This window comes from Pygoscelis adeliae, unplaced genomic scaffold (genome assembly GCF_000699105.1).
Source record: "Pygoscelis adeliae isolate BGI_AS28 unplaced genomic scaffold, ASM69910v1 Scaffold59, whole genome shotgun sequence".
In the NCBI taxonomy this organism is placed as follows: Eukaryota; Metazoa; Chordata; class Aves; order Sphenisciformes; family Spheniscidae; genus Pygoscelis; species Pygoscelis adeliae.
The window spans coordinates 1,775,560-1,794,747 of record NW_008825565.1 but is presented as its reverse complement, the minus strand read 5'-3'; the positions used below and the strand labels follow the sequence as shown (position 1 = coordinate 1,794,747).

Here is a 19,188-nt window from a genome sequence, read left to right as displayed (position 1 = left end):
TAATACGCCTCATGATGTCCTCATCTTGCTTTCAGGAGTTTGAGTCTTTGAAACGTTATGGAGGCTAAACCAGTTAGAATCTTGATGTCTCACCAAGAACAGCGAAGAGCCGGTACTGAAGCTTTTGATTCTGCAGGTCACCGGCTTACTCTGTATGCACCGAACATCAGATGGTGGCAACATCTGGGGCTGACTTCAGATGGCTCGTAGGTAGAAGCCTGTATGCTCCGTTAAACGCTCGGTGACTTTCTGCAGTAAAACTGTATCTTATGTAACTAATTTTCTTTCATCCAGTTATGCATTTGTCATTTTCTACTAGAAACTGTTGATTCAAGCTTTCCAGATGCAGAAGCGTCCATTGTACTGCTATTGCCTCTAAACCACCAGTATGTTTTTCCCTCCCCTCAACCACAATTTGGAACAGAAGAAATAATTTCCCAGTTTCATGGATCAGTAACAGCTGAGACAATCATTTTATGCAGCTAAATTTATTCTCAGAACAGATTACATTTAAATGTGGAGAAGTGGTCAACAGCAGGGAAAATTGTCCTTTTCGGCGTCAATCAGGTGCTTTACGTAAGACTGAGCTCTGCTAATAAACACTGGGTGTTTCATTCTTTCTTGCTGCTGTTAAAATAAATCAAACCTGCTTTTGCTGACTGTACAGCACAAGCCTTAGCAATGTATTAATTAACCTGCCCAAGAAAGGAGTAATGGGGTTAATGGTAACGCTGTAAAGGCCGAGCCCGGATTGGCTGTTGAAATAAGAAAGTTCTCTTTCCATGGGTGATTTACTAACGATTTTAGATCCCTAGTTAAATCATCTACAAAATCCTTCATAAAATTAAAAGGAAAGTGACGTAGAGCTCTTAGTGACACAGAACGGGCATAAGCTAGTAGATGCTCCACGGCTTTTCTTCCTCTGTCACAAAAGGGCATATTGTTTCAATAGGTACAGGTGAGACTGCACACGAAGTATACACTAAGAAAGAATTCATTTGACTATGAATGGATTCTGTGCCCTCCCATGCAATTTTGGTTATTCCTGTTTAACCACCCTGTAGGTGGCCTCCCTAGCCTTACACCTCCCACACCCCCTTGCTCCCCTTCAGATGAAATAGTTAAGTGGCTCAGATAAAACCTACAGCCAGCACTGCAGATTTCAAGAGAAAGGCTTTTATCTCTAGTCGTTGACTGTGAATATAAATGTCCTTGCTTCTGCAAGGGAGCACATTAATGACGTGACTGACATGTGATACTTACCTCTAACTTACTGCTTGCATTGAAAAAATTAAGAAATTAGCTTTGCTTTACATGATTTTTCTACAGACTTCAATAAAAATGCGACTACAAATAATTACAAAGCCTGCCTTTTTTTAGGCGACCTACAGTATACAGAGTGGAGAATGTTACAAGTGCACGTCCAGTAAAGACAATACATCAACATAATAATGCAGGATATTTCAGTAAAAACAGAATAAATAAAATAAAAATATTTTAAGCTGTATTTAACAGGTTAATTTAAAATACGGCGTCAGACATACAAAGCATAGTGAACATGGCTGCCTGCCTACAGTCACTAGGTATTATTAAAAAAAATGCATAGATAACTGAAGGGTCACTATAACATCAACTAAAACAGTGGCAGTTGCTCAAACACACATACCCCGTACACACGTTTTTGGCCATGGTAAAAAGAGTGTCTTAATATATTGTTTAACAAAAGACAACTGGCTTTGCAATACTAGGCTCTGGTTCTGCAAACACCTGGGTGTATATTTAATCTTTCGGAGAATAAGGAGCTCTGCTGAAGCAAAAAGGCCGCGTATAGTCAGGCCATTAAGCACGCTACTGAAATATTTGCAAAATCAACAATGTTTTGTTAACAGACACAAAACTCTGAAAACATATATTGGCAAGTGACCTACGGCTTTTCAAATTCCTCTGGCTTCTCCTCAGCCCTTCCTGCAATTGCACGCTTTGCTAGTGAAAGCTAACTAGATGTTCATAGCCTCGACAACACCGATGTAGGAGAATCTTTACATTGCTGTTTGCCGAGTGTCGGTTTAGTTTAAAGAGAGCCCGGGTCTCTCTCGGGGAGAATCGGCACTGTGCAGATGCAACTACAAAATTTAATTACACTGTTTAAAATTCACTGTTGTAGAACAGTTGCAAATCCCAAATCCTGGCGTTTCCAGCTGGAACTTTAAAAAGACACTCACTGTCAAAGGATTTTCTGTAATTTAAAATGAAGTAAAGTCAAAGTTTGAATCGCTAGCACGATGACGAATAAGGAAACTTTCCTCTCTTAACTTCACGATCCTACCTAAAGGTACATTGTTACCCACCACATTTTGGTAGCAGTCATGACAGGAAGCGAGTTTTCACACTGCTCCTAGCAGACGCCACTGGGATCAGCGCTGGGAACTAAACAAGCACGTATGCGAGCTGCCATCGCCGTGCTCCGCGCTCTGGCTCCACGGTCAGTTAACCATTGGTACTGCTAAAAGGGGCGGGGTGGTTTGTGTCCCCTCGCCTCCGGTTCTCCCTGCCTGCTTGGCCCAAGCAACTTCTCCTCCAGCTGTACCGGCAACAGAGCTGGTGCAAAGGAGGTAGCGGGAATGCGAGCCTTGGGAGGGGGAACAATCGCTTCAGTGTCTGGGGTGCAGAATCCCGGTCAGAAAGAGATTTGAGATCGGTGGAGGATCAGCTCTTCAGCTGGTATTCTAGAGAGCTACACTTAATGACGACAGTTGCATAGCTAGCCTTCACCTGACACTCGCTCATACATCACGCTGCGTTTAGTTTAATGGTTTTTCTGCATTTTTCAGTGCAGAAATTTCTTGAATCATCATTCTCTTCCCCTTGTGTTCCTAAGTTGTTTTGCCCAGGTGTTGCCGTTAATTTCTTTAAACAAGGAAATAAAAAGAAAATAGTTTGTTTATAACAGTCTCTTGCATAGTAAAATAAAAAAAGAGTTCTTGTAACAACAAGCTTGCCAATGTTCTTTTAAAATTACGGTATGACCAGATTTGCAGACTTGGGAGACGGTTACAATTTGGAACGTATCTATAAATGGAGGCAAAACATTTTTAACGCTAGTTCAAAATACCTGTAACGTTCCATTTCCAAAATTTGTACCAATCTGCAGGTCTAGACAGAAGATGGCAAAGGGAGGGACTCAAGATGCATAAGTGCGTTTGAAAATTAGCCCGAGGTGCAATTTTAAGGGGCAATACTGGGCTGACTTTGTCAGGGTTTGCAGTGGTGTGTAAGTGAAAGCAGTTAGATGAAGCCTTTGGAGCAAAAGCATTGAAATCAAGTTGTACCACCCAAAGCACTATCCTGTTAGAAAACAACTCTCTCCTTATTTTGTCACAAGAGCATTAAAAGTAAAAGAAATTTCATGGAATTTTGTAAATAACAAGAAACGTGATTGTTCTTTTTGTGGCACATTAAGGATTCAGCAACAAACTCGGGGGGGGGGAGGGGGGAGGGGGATTGTGCAACCAGACGCTGAATTGAACATTTCATCAAACACTCGTATGGAAAAGGTATGGAGTATTTTAGTCTCTATAAGAGTTGTAAGACAATAAAACTACTGACTAGTTCTTTTTACTCCTGATTGGTTTGAGCCCTGCGTGAAATACAAACGGTATTTTTGATGAATTAATGACAGATTTAGGAGAATAAATTTAACAGCCAACAGTTGCGTTTGTATGTTTAAAGCTGCAAAGCTTCAGTGGATCACCCAGCAACTCAGTTACTGAAAACACTTCTGGATTTTTCAGCATCGGTTTGGTACTAAACACGATTCTTCTCTAAGACCGTGATGTATAACCAGGAGATGAAATAATGACACCATGATTCAAAAGCATGTCAGGGAGATGTCAAAGTGGTTGCTAGACCAATGCTGACAAACAATTTAAAACTAAGAGGTGTAGTTCTGTAAAAAATAAAACTCGGTATTTCATCTATAGTAATTCAATGGTAGCTAATACTTGGTACCTACTCCAGTGTTGAAAACAGAGCAGAGTGCTGTAGGATTTAAGATTGGCTTGTGGCAAATCCAGCTCAAGACGGTGAAACTATCAACTCAGGCATCATTCACTCCAAGGACTTTAGCATGAGTTCACTGGGAGGGATGTGGCCATATTCTTTTTTTGTGTGAGTTTAGGTAATGTTCATGTATTTACAACCAAACAGACCTTCCATCGCTCATGATGTAACTCACTGACAGCAAAAAAATTATTCATGCTTCTTTTCATATCACACGATGGTGGCAAGAACAAGAGAACATGCTTGTCTAACATTGTTTCGGTAAGGGTAAATTCTCTGAAGACAAAGCATCAGCAACTTGAAACGGAAGGCCAGACATCGTCAGTTCATTTTCCTTAGTGTAGCTACTGTTATCTTCAGTTAAGTGGTAGGAGAATCTTCTCTCTTACGCAGCTATGGCATCTCAGTGACCGGGCGTTTCTGTTTCAAAGTGTCAATGAGGGACAACACTCCTCTTTTTACGTTAGTTGTAACTCTTCTAGTCACCGAGTCTGCAGGAGGTGGGGGCGGTCGAACTTTCTGTGAAGGAGGTCTGGCTACTAAGCACTTCTGATACCGTAACTGCAACAAAGCAAAAGCATTCTGCAATCCTTACTGTATCCAGTACTTTCACAGAGCATTGTAAATACACTTTTAATCCTTTCTCATTAAATGTAGTCAAACCTCCATTTTGGCCGTGACAAACAGCCCAGCTGAAGTTAATGGGACATTGGTCTGTCAATCTGGGGGCAGAACCTTCATTAGCACACGATGGGTACTAAATCATACGAACAGCCCTTTGAAAACTGAAAAATAAGTTTCCTGGGTTCAGCTATTCTTGAACAAGGATTATTTTCACGACATTGTCACTGGACTGTATAACACAACTCCGAGCAAAATGTTTTTCTAGCATTAGATAACTTGTGTAGCGAAAGAAGAGATTTCTGACTTACACAGATGTTGCAGAGGTTAGGAGGGAAGATGATTAAAGGGGCATTGTTCACTAAATTGACATTTCAAACTTAAAAATGTTTGGGTTTTGTTTGATTAAATGTATCAGAACCCCAATTCCTATTTTTATCTGTTTTTTCTTTTTCTGTCTTGAAATGAATATAATGGCCAATTCGGAAAGACGATTATTTATGGAGGCGGTGAAAAATCTAAGTGCTACTAGGTGCCTTTGAAGAAGGTCACTTACCATACAAGCAGCCTGAACAGCTTCTGATACATTGCCTGCGTTTGGTTCACACCAAAAAACGTGGCACTCAAAATGCTGGTTTCCTGTATCCATAATGAAGGCGAATGTGTGAACGTCCTTGCCGACTCCCATGAAGGACAGGAACCGCACACGACACTCCACCATGACTTCCTCTTCATTCTGGTTATGAATCAAATGATTCATCATTACTATTGGATATTCTGTGGAACTTTACTTTCAGTTTTAAGTTGATTAACTGGGGGGACGACACTGATGCAGTATTGCGGAATTCCTTTTTATCTGTCTGCAGGTACCCAGCGTGCCCAGGCCTGGGCTGGATCTCCCCTTCTAGGCTATCGCCAGAAGACCAAGTCTTTGAGCGTTAGCACTGAGCATACCGTGCACTTTAAAAACTGCTTTGTTTTGTGAAGAAGCAAAACAACATGGCTATCACGATGCCAAAACATGCTCCCCTATCACTGGTACATTACAGAGACGCTGGTTTAGTACCCCATCAACAGACATATATAAAAGACATTATTTGAAAGTTTCATTGTATTAATCTCCATGGAAAATGCTCTACAAAAGGACAGTGATGTGAAACACAGATTTTAATATTACTCTTGGCTTCCACACCAAGAATAAGGTCAATACAGTTTGGAATTTAGGATTGCTACTTAGGGCTTAACCTCCAACATTTTAGGCTCAAAATTCCTAGAAAGGATAACACTGAATTTGTTTTAGGTATCTAATGAATATTTATAATAATTTATTTCTGAGAACATGCTTGGAATGGTAAATAAAGCTGAAGCCGATACAAGCAGTAAGAGCCTCTGCAGATTCTGGAATGAAATAAAATGCAAAATAAGCAAATGAATTCTAGTGTAAAGTAACTCTTTCTACTAGTGTTTCCGTGCTCCTGGTTTTCAGCACTCGTATTACGTTAAATGCGTTTTAAACAAGACAGTCTGCCTTACTCTTTCACTGATGACTGTGACAGTAGCATCGGCAACATTCATGGTAACTGGCATCCAGTCTTCTTTGCTAGAGGAAGCCATTAGACTTTCAATGGCACTGTTCAGAGTATCCATTCCTAAAAGAGAAGAAAATGCAATAATGAAAAATAAATACATAAGTAAACAATAACAAAATTTTTATTTTCACATAGTAGTGCAGAAAACAGATTGTTTTGGACTCCTTATTAAAATTAATTTGATGATGGAATGACGGGTTGGGAAGTCGGTTTCCTTCATCTGCAAAAACAAAACGGGTGCCTCTGGCTTAGAAAAAAAAGGATAGCGTCTTGTTTAGCTGCTGCACCATTTCAGTTCTCTAGGGCCCTTCTCATTAGTAGCGGAGCTCATCTTCGGGGAAAGCAGTAGAAAGAAACTCTGCCTTCTCGGCAGCTCCCAAAATACTATGGTTGCAAAGCACACGTTCAGATGAGGCCCTGAATATTAGATGTCTTCATGCCTTACCCATGTGACTGAAGTGCGAGAGTTGCTACCCTTTGAAAATCATGCATTTACACTTGGCGAGCCAGAGTCCAGCCTTTAGAGTTTACGCAAGGTACTTTGGAAGTCACTGAAGTGTTACATACCCACGGGTTTAGCTACAGGTAGCATGCCCAGGTACTGGACGTGGAACTTCTGTACCAGTTCTGTCTTTGGTGTTGGGAAATCTACTGCATGGGAACAAAAATCAGTTTCTGTTAATCACCGTTCACAGCAGGGAAAACCACTTTTATTTCATCAAGAACATAAAACGATTTACCCAGTAATTGTACGCTGAAGGTATTCTATTGATTAAAACAAATTTTTACTCCTTCTGACAAGAACAATGCTCGACAATTTCTAAAGGAATTAGGGTTAACTTTGCATCACCTAATTCTTGATCTACGCTAAGAATAAGGTCACGTTATATTGCTGGCATATTAAAAAAACAGAAAATATAGATGAATGTGTCTCTGAGACATACAGACCTAAGTTTCACTGCTTAACTATGTAAAATCTGGAATCTGTTTTTAATACCATCCCTGTTAATATGTTAAACACAGTCTACGACTAATCAATACTGCTGTCTGAGCAGACAATTACACAAGTTGATGTATGGATTAGGAGTAAGATATTCAGTATAAACTGGTGGATCTAGAAGCATATAATTTCTTGTAAAACTAACACAAAGTATATTTGTTCTCCTGGAATGCTTTCAAAATAGCAACTATTAAGCTATGACTAATAAAGGCAAGCAAAGGCACCCACCTTCTACTGTGCAGTAGAGTGTGCAAAAGACCCTTAAGTTGGATGACAACCCACTTGCACCCCTTGCCTTGGAGGTTCCTAAAATAGATACTGAAACCTAGGAGAAGTCCTCCTACAGCTCCTCTGAATCCAAGTGATTAACTGGAGTATATTCTGGTTTTAAGGAAGATTTGACCAATTTCTGCAGTCTCAAGTCAGGAGGTATTTTGATTTGAAAAGGACAATACGTGCAAGTAGCCACAAATAAGTAAGGCTGCCTTTGCAACATTTGTATTTCAAAATAAAGGAGGAAATGCACAAGTTGACATAGCTGAGCAGGACTCCATTACTGTCAACATAACCAATAAAAACATATACTGTAATACAGTAACAGGTTACAGTCAGATTCAGTAATTAACAGGCAGGCTTCACTCCTGACCTCTCCACCCAACACGCTCCATTTTGGTCAAAAGCAGCATCAGAAACGAAAGATATCTAAAATAGGACCATGCCAGGGATACTAGCTGTAACACACAGTACCTTGCAGAGGAACATCAAGGCTGACATTTGTCCTCTCTTGCAATGAGCTGCAAGCCATAGCTTTAGCATTCTTCCGTTCGGCCATAATCTGAAGAAGATGGTGATAATACAGCAATTTTTTTGAAAATATAGTACAGTAGCAACTACAAGTATAAATTTACTCCTATTACAACCCTAGTTTCTAAGACCTGAAATAAGTCAGAAGCTACATGACTAAACAGGTTATTCTTTTTAAATTACAACTTTAATTTTCCTCCAGTTTATTCACCATTCCTTAACTACATAAAGAACTTAAGTGGGGTCCAAGCCTAGATGAAAGATAGATGGAGGCAGAAAAAAAACTCTAGCCATCTTTATCAACAGCAAAATTGCAGTGAGGAGTAATACAGCAAGAAATATAAATATTTAACACACAGCGTGTTCATTATTCATGTTCCTCTCTGATATATCTTCCGCCGTGTATAATTTTTTCCTCCATTTTTATGTTTCTTCTGGAATTAAAAATCCCATGCAAAATACAACACCCCAACCCCCCCCCTGCTTCAAAATAACCACTTTGGATGATTATTCCCTACAAATATATGACTGAGGAAGGACCTAGGGAAGCTAATAGAGGTTTTCCAAAGCTCGTATATGAAGCATTGCTATCTGCTTCTTTACACTATGACTGTTAATTGTAATTAAGCTATAAAGACAACTGGTGTTCCAGCAGATGACACTTGGTCTGAAGGTGCTTCTAGCAAATTTCTTGGGGTTTTTTTTTTTAGGTTTTATATTTTGAAAGTATTTTCTGTTACAGGGACACATGACAATATTCCCCCCTGCAGATGAAAAACGATACATGCTAGCTTAGGAAGAAGCCCTGACTCAGCAAAGAGGTCCAGCGTGTCAGTTAGCACATGCCAACTGCTTCCCTGAATCAGGATTACATGTATTGCTGAATTACAAAGGAACATGCTCTACTTAACACTATCCTGTTTTATTCTGTGTTACTATTAGTGCTATGGTTTTTAAATGCTTAGTTGCTCTCTTATCTAAAATTAATGCCAGGAGTTTCATGTCATAGTTACATATGTGACAGCTCTACTCCCTTTCCAATACTCCTGTGTATAGCTACCGTGGCATTTACTTGATGTTGACCTTACTGGATAAAAGTAGTTGTGGTAGGGCCTGAGTAGCATGTTTTTCCCTGCTAGACTTGCCAGAAACATCTGTGGGAATTGAGAGTTAGAGGAGAAAGAGGAGGGACATAACTGGTCCAGGCTTCTCCAGTCAGCTACTGCTGCAGTCCCCGGTGTTAAAACTTCACCAAGCACAGCCTGCAGCTCCCTGGCCAACCTGAGCAGCTCCCTGAGTCCCGCCACCTGCATTTCCTTGGGCACCCAAGCCCGGACAGACCTTCCAGGCTTTGCACAGTTGCTGGGCTACCTTCTGCCTCTGCCTCAGGCAAAACTCTGCTGCCCAGGTAGTTACAGTAATGCACACTGTGTAAATGCTCACGTTGTTTGCATGAAACATCTGCAGCGTTGCAAAAGTGAAAAAATTTTAGACTATACAACTGGCTACAGAGGGAAATTTGACATCACTGATTCCATTCACTAACGTGAAGACGAAACGTAAAAAGCAAATGACAAGCATACAGTAAATCAGCAGAATTTTAAAACCTGAAGGTTTCCCAACTAGCTTTTCTGGAAGAGCTGTGACTCAAGAGGAAGGACAAGTTACGCAGGGATAACCAATAGCGATCCCCACAGCCTGCTTTTCCTGTGGTGCAAACTGACATGTTTTAAGAAAACCAAAATGAGCAGCATAATCATTTTAAAAAGGGGGATGCAGCCTCAAATCCACCACAGCTAAATAAAAGAATAAAGAAGAGTTTAGATTGGTTTAACTGCCTCTCTATAAAGCGTTTCAAGCAGATTTGCATGCTGTAAAGGATGTGCTGCCTTGCTACCGCTGCATGAAATGACCGTACAGAGGACACTCATCAACTGATCATGCAAGAAAACCAAAATTAGTAACCAGGGAATGGTGGCAAATCTGTAAGGTAAAACGACTGAAAAGAGCAGTCCTCTCCAGTATTACAGACAACACTACCACAAGCAGGAACTAAGATCCTTTAGTATTTGTAACCGGAGTAGCTTCAACCCCCTCTTCTCCCTGATTTTTTTTTTTCCGTGGGCAGAGTAACATTAGCAACTATTTTCCTGTCTGTCCTGCAGGATAATACCATTGAACGATACCATTCAAACGAGGTCTGATTTACTTACAGAGTTTAACATCACCATTTATTATTAATTGAAGCTGCATGTTCTTTTTCCATTTTGAACCCGCAGCTTCTTTATTATTCAAGAAAACCTTCAGTCTCTATACACGCTTGTCAAATCAAAAGCACATCTCATCCTCCTCAAATCTAAATGCTCACCCTCCCATTACTCCCATCCATTCACATCTTTTCCTTACAAATTTTTCCATTTCTCATTGCCAGTGATAGAAACTAAACTAACACTGATTGTATGTATTAGGCTCAGGGACCTCTAAACAGACGAATGCAGCTGACTTTAAATCCACTTGCCTTTGAGCAGATTTCGTGTAAACTTGTGGCGATGGCTTTTGCTGGTGTGTCACATCGAAACACATGACATTTCAGAATTCTTGTGTCTTTGTCTCTTGCCACATAAGCAAAGTCTCTGTGTAAACAGAATAAATTAACACATTAGAAACAAGCAAAATTAATTAAGGCATTAGAATCAGTAGTATCTCCAAAACAGCAAGCCCTACTTCAGTTTAGGAGGTGTATGTCTCAGCTGTCAAAGAATAAAACACATGCCTTAAGACAAAGCAGATCTACAAATGTAATAAACTGCATACCCATGAAACACATATCTAAAGTTTGGTGCTTAATCTATATAATGAAAGAGCTCATTACAGTTTCCTAACCCTGGCAACTGACTGAACTTACAACCTGTAATTCCAACTGCAATTGTAAACACACAGGAAAATTTATTCAAATATTTTATTGAAGATGAAGTGGGGAGAGAATTGCAAATTAAGACACAAAACACATGCAGCTCTTAAATGCTAAAAAATCCAAGAAACAGCATACAAGATTCTAGTTAGAGAAAAATCATATTTCAAAGGACTGTAAAAAGTGTTTAAAATATGCAAATAGTATTTAGAGATCTGGTTGCATAAGGGAGATGTGAACCTGCTGAGCTTTGCTCACACTAATTGGCCTAAATTTCTGACCTTATTTTTTCAAAAGTTAAATAAAGCTGCCCTACAAAAGAGATTTTTGCACTGTACCGGCTAGTCACCACGGCATGGTATAGCTTTCTAGCATGGGTGATGGAAGTGCCAGGATTATGTTTATTTCTTCTCAGGCTGTTGAAGAGTTGGAGCTCTTCTGAAAAAGCCGAAGTGGTATACTGAGTCAGGAAGAAGCCTGGCTTTGCCTGGTTGCCATCCTTGCTATACCAGACTCTCTGCTTCCTGGTCTTGCACCTCTGCTCTTTCACGTCCTCTGAGCAACCACAGCCCAGTCCTACTTTGTGACCCTCCTGCCATCTCCAGATTTCCCTGGGACTTCACACCCCTAGCAGAGCTATGCTGAGTAGCCAACTAGAATTAGACCAGATAAGCGAAGCTGGAGCTCCCAACAGCCTCTTATGCCTGAAGTCTCTTTTCAGTGCGTTTCCTCTTTACACATAAATAATTACCAGCAAGATTCTAACTGGAGAAGAGATAAGAGGGATATTCCTAAACCACAGGTTTTATATACAGGAGTACTTCAGTTTATACTGAAGTCTGTAAATATCCTGAGCAGGGTTTCATGTAGCATGGATTGCCAATTTCTTCGTTCACTGTAGATGCCCAGTGAATTGAAGAATTTTGTATTGAAGTTACTCAGGGAGAACCAGAGGCTGTGGCAGATGGATAGCTGGACTTCCATGAACATTGTCCTGCAGTTAAGTACCTTACCTGTATCTAGTTCAGCAGCACTACATTTTGTCATTAATGAGCCCTTGCAATGAAAGGGGCAGTTGCCCACAGCCTGGGCTGCGCAGTGACAGGCACAGGTTGTTCCTCTGTTTAACTGCTTTGCAGCCTGAAGCCTGATGAATAGTACTTAAAAAAAAACCCCACAAAACTATCAGGACCTGGGATTTGGAAACAATTCCACATGACGGAACCAAGCAGAAACACAAGCTGGAGGCACCTCTCCATCTCACTGCATCCCAACATGCGATGGCACGCATTAGGGCACAGCAGAGACAGGAGGCAGCGGGGCAGCACGTGGAGCGTGTTGCCACCCGAACCCTTCCTGCATGCAGAATGCAGCCCAGGGGCTGGATTGGCTGTTGCTGGCTGCAGCACTGCCCTGCCAGCACGTGCGATGCAGGTGCTCTAGGGAGGGACAGTGTTTCACCCAATTGCTCATGACTTGCAGGAAAAAAATCACAAAGCAATAATCCAGGAAGGTGCTGTCTATTACAGAAGATGCCCTGAGGTTTCCTAGCTCCAGCCTGACCCCCAAGCACCTCAGCCACAATCTGCAAGAGTCTTTTGGCATGTTGTTCCCTTTTGCTGCACTGCAAGTTCACGGAGGTGCTGAGTTCCAGCTGGAATCTTGCTCCTGGGAAAAAGCTGATGCTTTTTGGCTCATCTGTACATGTGCCAAGCCTTGCTTTAGAATGGTTTCCCCCTAGCTTAATATTTCAAAAGCAAATTGAAGACTCCTAGCTGGACTCTAGTAACTAAAGACTACGAGAAGGGGGTATGGCTCAGCTATAGCCTATGAAAAATCAGCAGCTATGGGGGGAAAAAAAAGAAACCAAGCGCCACAAAAAACCTTTTGAGATTTTTGCCTTTTGAAGCAAGCTTTCAACATTACTGATGCTCCAGAAAGATCTGTAGAGCAGGTATTTGGAAATGCTTAGGCTCACAAAAGTCCCACAATATCCTGAGCTCTGAAGAGACCTTGCCTGGTTCGAGGGCTGTAAGTGAGGAATTTCCAGACATCTTAAGCATTTTGGATTTTTATTTTCTATGTGTTTGGCTTTAGCTGCTATCTTTTCATAGAATAGTTTGGGTTGGAAGGGACCTCTAAAGGTCATGTAGTCCAACCCCCCTGCCATGGGCAGGGACATCTTCAACTAGAACAGGTTGCTCAGAGCCCCCTCCAGCCTGACCTTGAATGTTTCCAGGGATGGGGCCTCCACCACCTCTCTGGGCAACCTGTGCCAGTGTTTCACCACCTCAGCGTAAAAAATCTCTTCCTTGTATCTAGTCTAAATCCACCCCCCTTTAGTTTAAAGCCATTCCCCCTTGTCCTGTCGCAACAGGCCCTGCTCAAAAGTTTGCCGCCGTCTTTTTTTATAAGCCCCCTTGAAGTACTGATAGGCTGCAATAAGGTCTCCCTGAAGCCTTCTCTTCTCTAGGCTGAACAACCCCAATGCCCTAAGTTTCAGACTTCACATTTTTGAGTCCAAATACCTTCCAAGTATTTTAACTGCAATACGAAAACATAGTTCACTTAACAGACATGGAACAGAACTTCATTAAGGTTTCCCCCCCTTTACATGCAAGAAAAACTTGCTGGCAGTGACCATCACTGCAGGGTAGTAAAGATGCATAACAAGCAGACTGCTGCGCACACCTTATTATTGGAATAAAATAAGGTCTATTCTTTTGGAGTGCAGACATAAGAGCTGAAACCTGTGTTCGCCTTAAATGAAAATAACATTGAAAGCCATCTATGTGACCATTACATGGCTATTTATTACCATTTACAAGTGTTTACCTCAAATCGATACAATTCCTTTGAGGACTTGTAAACAAGTGATTTATGCATTCCTTTACAAGATGATCCTAGGAAGTGCACCCTGTGTTGTTTTGCCAAGTGGCTTGCACTGTGCAGAAGCCTGTTTGAATAAACAGAAATCTGCACAGCCCCAGGAGCAGTGTACAATACCGGGATTTCTAATTATAAGGCCACCACCTTCAAGGAGTTGCACAAACACAGAAGATAACTTGCCCCTTCTGTTAGCCATACAGCTACCTGTTAGAACCTTCTTTTATCGTCAATAAAAATTAGAGATAGGACAAAGCCACCAAAGCAAGTCATCAGGTCTTGGAGGACGTAACACGTTGCCAGCAAAACCCATTTGTAACAGGCCAAGAAATTGTGGTCCAACCTTTGATCAGTATCTCTGGCAATGCCCTGGCACGCCACAACTGCCCCAATAAACTACCATGCTTTGCTGTAGGAGACCATGTCAGGCAGAGCATCTCCACTGCGCTACCAAGTTCCTGATGCATGAACAACCCCTGAGGTGACATTAAATCTCAGCCTGAAGAGAGTTTATCTGAGACCCAAGCTCAACTGCAAGCATTTTCAGCCTTATGGGAATCTGTAAGATAATACTAAATGTGTTCACGCAGCACGTTATGTCTCAGTGGAGGTAGGACTCAAAGGACTGCAGAGATAGAAATGAGCCAAACAATTAAAACTGCGTAAAATTAAAGACTGAATCCTGTCAGGATCAAAGATTTTAGCCATAAAGGAACACAACCCATAATTATGACCCGTAAGTATGAAACACCTTAGATGAGAGTATTTTCAATGGCATTTTAAAGGCAGAGGTGGACTGGGGGCAGCCTGCTGAGTCTCATTTCTCTCACAAGCATAAATTTACTTTTCTGATCAAAGGGGACCAATGTGGAGGGCAGCGCTGACATTTAATGAGCTCACGCGCTTTTGGTAAGAACATTTCTCTGTTCCTGGAAGGCTAATGACAGCCAAATGAACGAGCTACCATGCAGAGTCCGGCTCAGTAACCTCTCTGAAGGGTAAGACCTGTGGTGAGGACAGGAAGAAGGAGTCTGATGAGTGTTATGGATGCGGTATCTGTACTGGGACACTCCAGGTGACAAGGGGACTCACCCGTCACAGAAGTGCCTGCAACCCTGTTGTCCCGTAAGAGGTGGATGACAACAGTCCTTATGAGACAGACCTGCTCTGCACTTGCCAAAGGGCAGATCCTGCCCACAAAGATGTTATTTTTAGTCAAAATGCAATGTGTTGATTTTCTGACAGAGCTGGTAGCAACCCTACATATAGGCCACCTAACGCTCTCCTCCACAGACTGCTGCAGGACCTTTTTTTTTTTTTAAATGGTTTGGGTTGGAAGGGACCTTTAAAGGTCATCTAGTCCAACCCCTCCTGCAATGAGCAGGGACATCTTCAACTAGAACAGGTTGCTCAGAGCGCCGACCAGCCTGACCTTGAATGTTTCCAGGGATGGGGCATCCACCACCTCTCTGGGCAACCTGTGCCAGTGTTTCACCACCCTAACAGTAAAAAATTTCTTCCTTATATCTAGCCTGAATCTACCCTCCTTTAGTTTAAAACCATTACCCCTTGTCCTATCACAGCATGCCCTACTGAAAAGTCTGTCCCCATCTTTCTTATAAGCCCCCTTTAAGTATTGAAAGGCTACAAGTAAGGTCTCCCCAAAGCCTTCTCTTCTCTAGGCTGAACAACCCCAACTTTCTCAGCCTTTCCTCATAGGAGAGGTGTTCCATCCCCCTGATCATTTTCATGGTCCTCTTCTGGACCCGCTCCAACAGGTCCGTGTCTTTCTTATGCTGAGGGCTCCAGAGCTGGACGCAGGACTCCAGGTGGGGTCTCACCAGAGCAGAGTAGAGGGGCAGAATCACCTCCCTCGACCTGCTGGCCACACTTCTTTTGATGTGGCCCAGGATACAATTGGCCTTCTGGGCTGTAAGCGCACATTGCTGGCTCATGCTGTTTGCAACAAGCCCCTGAGGCCGTGAGAAATGGCTCCTCTTTGTCCTGTGAAATTCCACTCATGTTGAGTCACCTTGAAGAAGTGCCAGAAACACCACCTCCCGCCCACAGGGGTGTTGATGGGTGCTGGGAAGGTGCCGCCGGGGGGCACCTGGCCCACACCTCAGCTCAGCAAGCGCTGCCTCAGTACCGCAGCGGCGCACATAACGCTTCTGTCGAGCCTCTCTGTCACTTGGTCCTGCAGCTTCTGTAAATATTTCTGCTTGTAACAGTATGCATTCATAAACAAGGCGGTACAGCAAAATTACAGGAGAGAATGAAACACCAGCTAGTACATCAGTTTCAACTACTGAGAGCTAATAAAACCCTTGTGGTGGTGGTTCAGACTCACACACCAGTGTTTCACTTTAAGTACCTGAACAGCTTGAACAAAGTAAATCAGCTAATTACATGCGCAGGTTGTGAATATGCATAAACCTTTAGATGATCAGGGCCTGCATCTGTAAATCTGCTGAGACAGAGGAGGAAATCTGAGTTCTTCAAAACCTGTGGTGCTGCATCACGCGCAACCCTGCCAGCACCATCTGTTTTCAAATCATCAGTCAAAATTAGCACACAAACCACTACTGATTTCATTAATTCATGAAGTCACCTAGATGCCCATATGCTCACATGAGCGGTCCTACACAGCAGCCCAGTAGCCAGGACTTGGAGATGGTGGTACAGGCTGGTGGCAGTCAGCTCCCCCAACGCCAGCAGGAGCCTTGCAGCCTTGCTTCAGGCATTTCTAGGCATTGGAAAAACAAAACTGAGCTCCGTGCTCCCTCTTGGAGAAGAAAGGTATGGCTTTGGGGATTCCAGAGTATCTGCTCCCTGCAGCATCAATAACAAAGTAAAACTTGGGAAAAGTTTTGTGTTACCCTACACAGGACCAGAAGGCAACAGCTTCTTGTTTGTCCAAAGCCTTGAATACCAAATAAGCCAGAAGACTGCTCTCTGATTCTTGTTTCACTTCAGATCCCTTCTGGGTCGCTTCATCTGTAAACATTCATTTGACTGCAACTCACTTGAAGCTGATTAACATTTAAGTGAGATTTATGTGCAGCAGGCCCCTTTGATAATGAAGAAGTGCCGAGTAACGTGTTTGCAATAGATATTTATGGAAAAGGGCAAATACCTCCTCTTACCATTCCCCTGTCTTTACACCTTGCTGGGAAAACAAGGGAAAAAAGAAAGTCAAAAGCCTTTACAAAGCCCATGGCGGGATACAGAACTACCATAGGGTTAATAGATCACATCTCATCCAGTTGGAGTCTTCTCTGTCTCAACAGGGTGTGCGTGCACATGACATCTGTGAGATTTGAACCACAGCTCCTGGTGAAATTCCCTTCCATGTCAGTGGGGAGAGCAGCAAGGTGTTTAGTGGGAGAATAATGTATTGCGTTGCAGAAAAAAGATGTATATTCTTAAAACTTTATAACACAAGCGCACCACTTCTGTTGACATGGGATTATAAAGAAGGGGTACTGCATAGTAGGTAATTTTTTTTTTAAATCATTTGCGCACGTACTACATGATCCACTAGGATCTTTCTGGTTGTAGGAACTGGATATAAATCAGTATTCTGGAAAAAAGCTAGAAGACCAAAAAAATAGGTAAGAAAATTATTTCGCTGCACAAGTGGGAAAGACTGGTTCTGCTGAACAGTTAAAAATTCAGTAGAAATTTTTTTATTTTGAAAGAATACATGACTAGAGAGAGACATTTTAAAAAGCAATTTAGAGAATTGCAAAGACAATGTAAGGTGTTAAGTAGAAAGGAATTCCGTTTTTATTTGCTCTTTTGCCCTCTTTAATTGGCAAATGTCTACAGTAATTGACTAAACCTTAGATACCATACCTATTTAACACCTGGCTAAGCATCACTTAGCTGCTCAGCCTTGGATTAATATAATCTCATTAAATGCCATTTATGCTAATGCTGTCCTGTTTGAGTAGCAGCCATTTGCCACTATTAGGCTAAAGTCCTAGGAGATGTCCCAATTAGGTACAGCCAGGAAGGGCAGCACATCCTCCATTACCTTCTCACTATAAACTTATTTCTTCAAAGGAGCGTAGAACTGCATTAATCCTTTTTTTTTTTTTTTTGGTTAAAAAAACCCAACACCCTAGCCTTGAAGTCTGAAATAAAAATTTTTACTCTTATCAATCAAAATTAAATTGCCACTACTTAAAACAACTATATTAAAATGATACACATGCAGAAAAATGTAAATTGCTTTACCGATTTATGTATTACAAACTGTAACAAGAATCCTTGAACCAGAAAATGATATCCTCTGGGCTTGGCTTAAAATTGATTGAAATTCATCCAGAATAGCCTACAGAAGATGAATGTTGATTTCTATGTACTGGTGTACAGACTCCTGCGACTGCAGGGTCACAGAGCACACACCGCCGGGCTGTGGGGAAAAAGTCTGCTGAGTCTATAACCTTCAGGCTTCACTTTGCTTTCCTGCAAACGGTTGACCAGTGATTTATGAAAGCAGGAAGAAAAAAGGGGAGAGCAGCCACAGCTACAGCACAGCAGGGTCAAAAGGCACCCAGCGGTAGGCTGCTATTCACCAGTCAGACATGAACGTTCATGGGTGCAGAGTAAATAAGCAGAGAAGGAGAAGAGCAAGGCAAGTGAGAGGAGACACATGAGAAGAAAAGCAAATAAATATAACACCAACAAGACCATGCTCTGATGTGGTTTTTCTATGACACGCAAATATTCTAGGATCACAAACAGCAGAGAAGATGAGGTGCAAGAAATCCTGCAGTAATATTTATGACAAAAATTACAGATCTTCTGGATTAACATTTTAAATCTTTTAACAAGACTACTCTTTCACATAGGAGGAAGTGGACTGATTTAGAGCTGAAATGAAGTCTGGGACTCTGTTCAGTTCACTTGTCTTTTTATTAGGCTCCCATCATGGAGTTTGAGAAGTTAGGGAGAAAAACCCAAAGGTAAGAAGCCAGAACTAGACGAAATAAACAGGATTCATACAAGCTGCAAAATCTGTTTGTAGAAGATTTACTGAGGACCTTTCAACTTCCATGTCACCTACCAGATACCAGACAGACACTGAATGAAACCACTGCTTCCCTTCCACACCTCTAAAGGAAGCCTTCTCCAGGTGACTACACCAACCACTTTGGAATCGAATCCTGCAGGAGGAGGAAGAAAAATGACTACTCCCATGAGTCTTCTCCTTCCCATTTCCCCCAGATAGTCACGGTGCATTTAACCACATGTACTTCTCTCTCCTCAATGATTAGAGCTGGAAGAGATGTGGGAGAGAATGAATTTTC

At 41.9% G+C, this 19,188-nt stretch overlaps 1 protein-coding gene across 2 annotated transcripts in view; it reads right to left on the bottom strand.

Moving 5' to 3' along the window:
- Positions 1–1,357: 1,357 nt before the first annotated feature.
- Positions 1,358–19,188, bottom strand: part of APBB2 (amyloid beta (A4) precursor protein-binding, family B, member 2) — a 122,801-nt gene continuing 104,970 nt past the window's right edge. For both annotated transcript variants that reach the window (XM_009332441.1, XM_009332440.1), the window contains 6 exons: positions 10,592–10,706; positions 8,017–8,104; positions 6,837–6,920; positions 6,214–6,329; positions 5,237–5,416; positions 1,358–4,620 (listed from right to left, as the gene is read on the bottom strand). In XM_009332441.1, the coding sequence (XP_009330716.1) occupies positions 4,453–4,620; positions 5,237–5,416; positions 6,214–6,329; positions 6,837–6,920; positions 8,017–8,104; positions 10,592–10,706 (751 nt within the window). In that variant the 3' untranslated portion in view covers positions 1,358–4,452. The remainder of the gene's footprint in view (positions 4,621–5,236; positions 5,417–6,213; positions 6,330–6,836; positions 6,921–8,016; positions 8,105–10,591; positions 10,707–19,188) is intronic.